Source organism: Salmo salar, chromosome ssa23, assembly GCF_905237065.1.
Source record: "Salmo salar chromosome ssa23, Ssal_v3.1, whole genome shotgun sequence".
Classification (NCBI taxonomy): domain Eukaryota; kingdom Metazoa; phylum Chordata; class Actinopteri; order Salmoniformes; family Salmonidae; genus Salmo; species Salmo salar.
The window spans coordinates 7,069,424-7,078,484 of NC_059464.1; the positions used below are offsets into that span (position 1 = coordinate 7,069,424).

Below are 9,061 nucleotides of genomic sequence, written 5' to 3' on the forward strand. Positions count from 1 at the left end.
AGCTGAACTCCTATAAATAGTGAAAGGACATTTAGATGTCTATGGGACAGTTTTCCAACCATAACATTGTAAAACACTCAGTGGGCTACGAGTGGTTCCAACTTGAGGATGAGTAACCTGTCGAACGACAGCAACCTTGTTCTTGTTCATATGAATTTCAATTTGAGACTAAGGGGAGGAGGGGTTCCCTTACACAGACACAGAGACAACTGCAATTTGACAATAGAACAAATAGGCCGGAGCTTGCTTTTTATGCAGGGTTCATTGTTTAGTATGCACCTGTAATTAAAAAGGTACTTGCACAGTATATGTCACCACTATGTTGATAGGTTAATTTCAGTAAATTTATTTGGAATGAAAGGTCTAGGCAGCCTAGCCAGCCAGTGCATTTGTGGCACACCTTGTAGGACAGTGGCAGACAGCTGGCTTGTGTCTATGAGCTTTTCCTTTGTCTGTTGTCATCCACAACACCATCTTGCAGGTACTACCTTCTTCATCTTCACTGTGTCCTACAGCCAGAGAAGTGAAGAGAAAGAGGAGGGAGAAGAGAGGTGTTAAAATATACAGGCCATATTGGGGATCATGATGTCTGTGCTAAAGGTCAATTGGGCAGGCATCGCCACAGATACATGGACATCTGATGTTAAGTTAAACCTCCTCTGCCAGTAATTCTGGCAGTACTTGGTGTTAAATGATTAAGCAACATTTTGGTTTTCAAACAACTAATTGACTGACGCCTGTTCAATTATTTGAATTCCATTTCGTTCACTTGTTTTCTGTGAACTCAATGCGCACATCGCAAAGTTTCTCTATAGAGATAAATCAGATCCAGCCTGAACCGTGCGATGTAGTAGGGAGTTATTTCCAACAGGCCAATATTCTACATAGTTCAGCGCATAAAATGTGGTAATTAACTACAATGACAATAATCCATTGCGCATTTACTTGTCCAGTCTGTTTCTTTTATGCCTGATATGGAAGAGAAGAATGCGCAATTGATCATGAGGTCATATAGAGAGCAACTGTTGCTTCGCGAAGTATCTCTACCTGAAAATACATGATCTAAGTGATTGATAGATGGTATTCAGCAGTCATAAAAGTATGCCTTATTTACTTTGAAGAACTACAAAATAGTGATGTTGTCAGACAGCATAGGCAGCAGCTCATTAGAGATGAAAAGATGACTTGGAATTAAATAATAAAGTTAGAAAATAAAACACATGGAATATACACAACTTAAATATTTTATTAATGTAAAGTAATGTGAATAAATGATGCTTAATAAGTGATAAGCAGTACCATCATGCGACCATTATTCATTGTTTTATTCTGTGTTGTTACAGCGGTCAACCCACATAATGAATGCATAGTGCATTTAATGTTTAAATAAACAAAACCGAAATTGAAAACTGTGATTATTATTTAAATAATCAAACCCGAAACCAAACCGACCTCAAAAAGCACTAATCACTCAGCATTAGGTACTTGAGGAACACCTTGTTTCCATAAACCATTCCACAGACATTCCCTTCCTAAACCAGGCAATAGACTGAGTTAGGCACACCATCCTAATATTGAGTTGCACAATGCACCCCCTTTTCCCCTCAGAACAGCCTCAGTTCGTTGGGGCATGGACTCTACAAGGTGTCGAAAGTGTTTCACAGGGATGTTGGCCCATGTTGACTCCAATGCTTCCCAGAATGTCCTTTGGGTGGTGGACCATTCTTGATACACACAGGAAACTGTTGAGCGTGAAAAACCCAGCAGCGTTGCAGTTCCTGAAACACTCAAACCGGTGCGCCTGGCACCTACTACCATACCCCATTCAAAGGCACTTAAATCTTTTGTCTTGACCATTCACCCTCTTAATGACACACAGACACAATCTATGTCTCAATTGTCTCAAGGCTTAAAAATCCTTCTTTAACCTGTCTCACCCCTTCAATCTACACTGATAGAAGTGGATTTAACAAGTGACATCAATAAGGGATCATAGCTTTCACCTGGTCAGTCTATGTAATGGAAAGAGCAGGTGTTCCTAATGTTTGTAAGTTCAGTGTATAGTCTTGACACTCTCTCTCTCTTTCTCTCTCTCTCGCACTCTATATGTCCCTAGGTCATGCTGGCACTATGAAGACATCCATTGTCAACAGTATCATTTGCTGGCATTGGAAAATTACACAAACTTAAGACCTCATTAAAATACCTTTTTGTTTTACGTTGTGTTTCACTTTGAAGACGCTGAGGGTTGAAGACGCTGAGGCCCCTAGTAAAGTAGACAGTTGACATGGGCTATAATCTGTAGTGATGCCTTCTCAACATGGCTTCTCATGTTTAACTCTCTCATGTTTAACTCTGAAAAGAAGGAAGCCTGTACAGAATAAAAAATATTCCAAAACATGCATCCTGTTTGTGACAATTCCCTAAAGTAATACTGCAAAAAAATGTGGCAAAGCAATTAACTTTCTGTCCTGAATAAAAAAGTGTTACATTTTGGGCAAATCCAATACAACACATTATTGAGTACCACAAAGCATAGTGGTGGCTGCATCTTGTTATGGGTATGCTTGTAATCGTTAAGGACTGGGGAGTTTTTCAGAATGAAAAATAAACAGAATGGAGCTATGCACAGGCAAAATCTTATTGGAAAACCTGGTTCAATCTGCTTTCCACCAGACACTGGGAGATTAATTCACCTTTCAGCAGGACAATAACCTAAAACACAAGGCACTGTAGCTGTGTCAGACTCGTTCTGTAATTTGAGTTTGCAAATGGGAAAATAAACCCTCATAAAATGTCTGAACATGCTTGTGAATTGGTGTGTATGATGTTGTATTATTGAAGAGTGTGATGGTTTAGATGAGAAGCTGCTCTTATAGGATTCTTCCAAACTGTCTACTGTGGGATTTACGGTATTACATGTGTGCAGGGAGAATTTAGCGTCACTGAAGCCACAGTAAGTGTAGCTAAATCTGTCTGAGTCCTTGAGCATGGCACTTAACCCTAATTGCTCCTGGGTTGCCGTCAATAATGCCTGATCCCTGGCCGTGACCCCACTCTCCGAGGGTGTCTCAGGGGCAGTGGGATATGCAAAAAAGACATTTCCAATTCACACATGCGTATAATACACATGTACATCTATGAAAAAGCACCCAAGCACCCATCTAATTATAATGGGAACACAAAAAATGTGTATATCTGGTGACTTACGAGACCGGCGCTGGTAACAAGACTAGTGAATATGAACAGGCGCTTAGTCTCGGAGAAGAAAAGGAGAAAAGTGTGAGTCTTCGCTACACAGCTACAGTTGAGCGGGATTGTTATCCCTCTCCCCCTATTCTCATCCTCCCCATTCCAGTCAGGATGAGGTAATCGGGTTAGTTAGACCATATCAGTAAGAGCTTTGATTAGAGAGGGGAAATTGAATTGGTTCCCCTTTTTCAGCCCCCTCCCCTGGCCTTCAGTTCTCCTCCTGCTCTGCTACACTAGATGCCATTCAGTTCAGCTGCCTGCTACAGCAAATCACTGGATAGCCTATCTGATGAATCCATTTGTTCCTCTCTTCCTCAATCTCTATCTCTCGGTGACTGTTCTTGTTGCGACTATTCTTTTACTGGTTTATTTAGTTTCTCTAGCGACCAAGTGTGCTGTAACTCTTCTCAAAGTTGTCATGTTTCAAAGTGCTTTGTCTGCTGAAAAATGGTAATAACCATAGTGTATGTCAGGGCTAGTAGCTACTGTATGACAAACTTAGCGTTAGCTATGCATTTCTTAGCCTTTCATCCAGATAGTATTTCAGGAATGTTCTCTTTTTCTCCCTCCTGCTGATATGTGAGTACTCCTTTGATGACGCCAGTTGAAGATTTGCGTGTGTGTGTGTGTGTATTACATATGGGTTGTGTTTTATTTCCTTATCTCAGGGGAATGAATGTACTTTCCTAGCAGCAGCACAGTTAAGAGGACAGCAGGAGCGGTGTTCTCATTCCTAGGGCTGGCAGAATTGCCGCGTAACCGACAGTGGTGGATGAAGACTGTCATCAAAATAAAATAACCGGTATAACCTTTTATATATATATATATATATATATATATATATACGCTACCATTGAAATGTTTGGGGTCACTTAGAAATGTCCTTAGAAATGTCAGTTTTTGAAAGAAAATCAATTAAAATAACATCAAATTGACCCCAAACTTTTGAACCGCAGTATATATATATATATATATATATATATATATATATACTGTAATAATTGGAATGAACAGCTGACTGAAGATGGGAGGGCCAGGCATTCGTGCAGTTGAGTCCGTTTCTGCGATAACATGGACTCTTAACAGCGTGATGAAACGGTGTTGCCCATTGCTGAAACAAGCAAGGTGTTTCAGAAAACAATGAATAGAATGGGCTTGGAACTTTTAACCCTGGGTACACTCGCTGCCTGGTATTGTGATGCAATCATTTCCATGGTAATGTAGAATGCTCATTCACATGATACTTCTATCTCAAGCAGCCATCAGACTGCTAAACAGCATATACTAACTCAGAGAGGCTGCTGCCTACAGTGGCTTGCGAAAGTATTCACCTCCCTTGGCATTTTTCCTATTTTGTTGCCTTACAACCTGGAATTAAAATTGATTTTTTTGGGGGGTTTGTATCATTTGATTTACACAACATGCCTACCACTTTGAAGATGCAAAATATTTTTTATTGTGAAACAAACAAGAAATAAGAAAAAAAAACTGAAAACTTCAGCGTGCTAACTATTCACCCCCCCAAAGGCAATACTTTGTAGAGCAACCTTTTGCAGCAATTACAGCTGCAAATCTCTTGGAATATGTCTCTATAAGCTTGGCACATCTAGCCACTGGGATTTTTGCCCATTCCTTCAAGGCAAAACTGCTCCAGCTCCTTCAAGTTGGATGGGCTCTGCTGGTGTCGAGCAGTCTTTAAGTCATACCACAGATTCTCAATTAAGTTGAGGTCTGGGCTTTGACTAGGCCATTCCAAGACATTTCAATGTTTCCCCTTAAACCACTCAAGTGTTGCTTTAGCAGTATGCTTAAGGTCATTGTCCTGCTGGAAGGTGAACCTCCGTCCCAGACTGAAACAGGTTTCCCTCAAGAATTTCCCTGTATTTAGCGCCATCCATCATTCCTTCAATTCTGACCAGTTTCCCAGTCCCTGCCGATTGAAAAACATCCCCACAGCACAGAATCCCCACAGAATCTAAATGGCCCGTTTATGTCTAGTTGTTATGTGATTGATTGGAAGAACCATAGTTTTAAAGGTTATTGATTTGTTATCTTGAGGGGAAGGTTTTGAGGGAAACGTTTTCATACAGTAGTATGATTTGATATGTTTTCTTATTTTTCTTACAATTTTTATCCTGTTTTAGCATATAAAAAAATGCTTGGAAAGATCAGAGGTTGGACCTAAGCAAGTGTTTAAATACTTCCCTACACATACACAAAGTCATCTATCTTGATGATGAGGTTGAGTTCACTGTGGTCAGGCCTCAAACTGGAAAAAAAGATGACTGCTATGGTGTGTGGTCATCCACACCCCGTCCCAAAATGGCTGCTGTGCCATTTCTTCCCCTTGCATTACTTGACATAGATTGCAAGACACTGATGAGAGGTGTTGAGTTTGCGCCAGACATAGCGTTTTCCTTGATGGCCAAAAAGCTCAATTTTAGTCTCATCTGACCAGAGTACCTTCTTCCATATGTTTGGGGACTCTCCCACATGCCTTTTGGCGAACACCAAACGTGTTTACTTATTTTTTACTTTAAGCAATGGATTTTTTTAAGGCCACTCTTCCGTAAAGCCCAGCTCTGTGGAGTGTATGGCTTAATGTGGTCCTATGGGCAGATACTCCAATCTCCGCTGTGGAGCTTTGCAACTTCTTCAGGGTTATCTTTGGTCTCTTTGGTCTCTTTGTTGCCTCTCTGATTAATGCCCTCCTTGCCTGATCCATGAGTTTTGGGTGGCGGCCCTCTCTTGGCAGGTTTGTTGTGATGCCATATTCTTTCCATTTTTTTAACAATGGATTTAATGGTGCTCTGTGGGATGTTCAAAGTTTCTGATATTTTTTTATAACCCAACCCTGATCTGTACTTCTCCACAACTTTTTCCCTGACCTGTTTGGAGAGCTCTTTGGTCTTCATGGGGCCGCTTTCTTGGTTGTGCCCCTTGCTTAGGAGTGTTGCAGACTCTGGGGCCTTTCAGAACAGGTGTATATATACTGAGATCATGTGACAGATCATGTCATACTTAGATTGCACACAGGTGGACTTTATTTAAGTAATTATGTGACTTCTGAAGGTAATTGGTTGCACCAGACCTTATTTAGGGGCTTCATCGCAAAGGGGGTGAATAAATAGGTACGCACCAATTTTCAGTTTTTTTCACTTCACCAATTTGGACAATTTTGTGTTTGTCCGTTACATGAAATCCAAATAAAATTGAAATTACAGGTTGTAATGCAACAAAGTAAGAAAAATGGCAAGGTGGATGAATATTTTTGCAAGACACTGCACGTTGAGACCCAATCGCTGACCACTTTAATAAATGGATCACTAGTCACTTTATATAATGCACTCTAAATAATGCGACTTTAGTAATGTTTACATATCTTACATTACTCATGTCACATGTACAGTTGAAGTTGGAAGTTTACATACACCATAGCCAAATATATAAAATCATTTTTTCTACATTTCCTGACATTTAATCCTGGTAACAATTCCCTGTCTTAGGTCAGTTAGGATCACCCCTTTATTTTAAGAATGTGAAATGTCAGAATAATAGTAGAGTTAATGATTTAGCATTGCCTTTAAAATGTTTAACTTGGGTCACACATTTCGGTTAGCCTTCCACAAGCTTCCCACAATACGTTGGGTGAATTTCGGCCCATTCCTCCTGACAGAGCTGGTGTAACTGAGTCAGGTTTGTAGGCCTCCTTGCTCACACACACTTTTTCAACTCTGCCCACAAATGTTCTATAGAATGAGGTCAGGGCTTTGTGATGGCCCCTCCAGTACCTTTCCTTTGTTGTCCTTAAGCCATTTTCCACAACTTTGGAAGTATGCTTGGGGTCATTGTCCATTTGGAAGTCCCATTTGCGACCAAGCTTTAACTTCCTGGCTGATGTCTTGAGATGTTGCTTCAATATATCCACATAATTTTACTTCCTCATGATGCCATCTATTTTGTGAAGTGCACCAGCCCCTCCTGCAGCAAAGCACTCCCACAACATGATGCTGCCACCCCTGTGCTTCACAGTTGGGATGGTGCCCTTCGGCTTGCAAGCCTCCCCCTTTTCCCTCCAAACATAACAATGGTCATTATAGCCAAACAGTAATATTTTTGTTTCATCAGACCAGAGGACATTTCTCCAAAAAGTACAATCTTTGTCCCCATGTGCAGTTGCAAACCGTAGTCTGGCTTTTTTATGGCGGTTTTGGAGCAGTGGCTTCTTCCTTGGTGAGCGGCCTTTCTGGTTATGTTGATATAGGACTTGTTTTACTGTGGATATAGATACTTTTGTACCTGATCGGTATGACGGCTCTGTGGTTCCATGGTGTTTATACTTGCATACTATTATTTCTACAGATGAACGTGGTACCTTCAGGCGTTTGGAAATTGCTCCCAAGGATGAACCAGACTTGTGGACGTCTAAAATGTATTTTCTGAGGTCTTGGCTGATTTCTTTTGATTTTCCCATGATGTCAAGCAAAGAGGCACTGAGTTGGAAGGTAGGCCTTCCACATCCACAGGTACACCTCCAATTTACACAAATTATGTTAATTCGCCTATCAGAAGCTTTTAAAGCCATTACATCCTTTTCTGGCATTTTCCAAGCTGTTTAAAGGCACAGTCAACTTAGTGTATGTAAACTTCTGACCCACTTGAATTGTGATACAGTGAATTATAAGTGAAATAATCTGTCTGTAAACAATTGCTGTAAAAATGATTTGTGTCATGCACAAAGTAGATGTCCTAACCGACTTGCGCAAACTATTGTTTGTTAGCAAGAAATGTGTGGAGTGGTTGAAAAATGAGTTTTAATGACTCCAACCTAAGTGTATGTAAACTTCCGACTTCAACTGTATATACTGTATTTTATACCATCTATTGCACCTTGCCTATACCGCTCGGCCATTGCTCATCCATATTCTTACATGCATATATTCTCATTCACCCCTTTAGATTTGTGTGTATTAGGTAGTTGTTGGGGAATTGTTAGATTACTTGTTAGATATTAATGCACTGTCGGAACAAGAGGCACACGCATTTCGCTACACTCACATTATTATCTGCTAAGCATGTGTATGTGTCAAATACAATTTTATTTGTTTTTCATTTATAATTTTTTTGTATTTTGTATTTTTTTGTAATGTCAGTTGAGTTGAACCAACAAATCACAGCACATATTGATGGGTCCACTTTCTGATTTTATTTCCTGCTTTGCTCCTATGGGTACACTCGCAATGGTTGTCTGTCCACCAATTATGCCATCATTGACTTGAATGGGGACGCAAGTTCTATTAATTATATTTCTATGGCAGGCAGGAGCCGAGGAATTGAGAAAATGTACGTAAAAGTAACATGAGACCACGGTCATTTGACTGGCCAATTACTGTCACAGCTCTACTCATTCCTCAACAACAGAACAGCCTGTTTCCACCTGGATAACATCAGCTCCTGGGCCTAGCGTAGCTGCCTAACAAACACCGCTAGCCTCTTCCTCCTCATACACACCTCCTCAAGTTCAGAATATGAGTCTATGACTTATCTCAGGTTCATCCATTGGCTTGTGACCTGATTTTCAGTTCACCCATTGTCATTTGATTGGTGCTTCCTGTGTGCTTCCTGTATTAATGAGGATTGGTTAACCCTTGTGTGGTGTTCATGTTTTTGTTATTCACCCAGTGTTTGCAGGTTTGACGGACCCACAACATTGTTTTTTGTTTTTTTAACAATACAGCCATAACAATTTACATAAAAATCCTTAATACTTAGATGTTGACATATCAATTACCAGAAATATAGATAGCAT

The 9,061-nt window shown here is 40.3% G+C and overlaps 1 protein-coding gene across 1 annotated transcript in view; it reads left to right on the forward strand.

The window, feature by feature from the left end:
* LOC106583985 (microtubule-associated serine/threonine-protein kinase 2) overlaps positions 1 to 2,402 on the forward strand; it is a 103,510-nt gene extending 101,108 nt beyond the window's left edge. Inside the window, exon 4 of the mRNA XM_045706499.1 lies at positions 2,117 to 2,402. Coding sequence (XP_045562455.1) covers positions 2,117 to 2,134 — 18 coding nt within the window. The 3' untranslated portion in view covers positions 2,135 to 2,402. The remainder of the gene's footprint in view (positions 1 to 2,116) is intronic.
* The last annotated feature ends 6,659 nt before the right edge of the window (positions 2,403 to 9,061 follow it).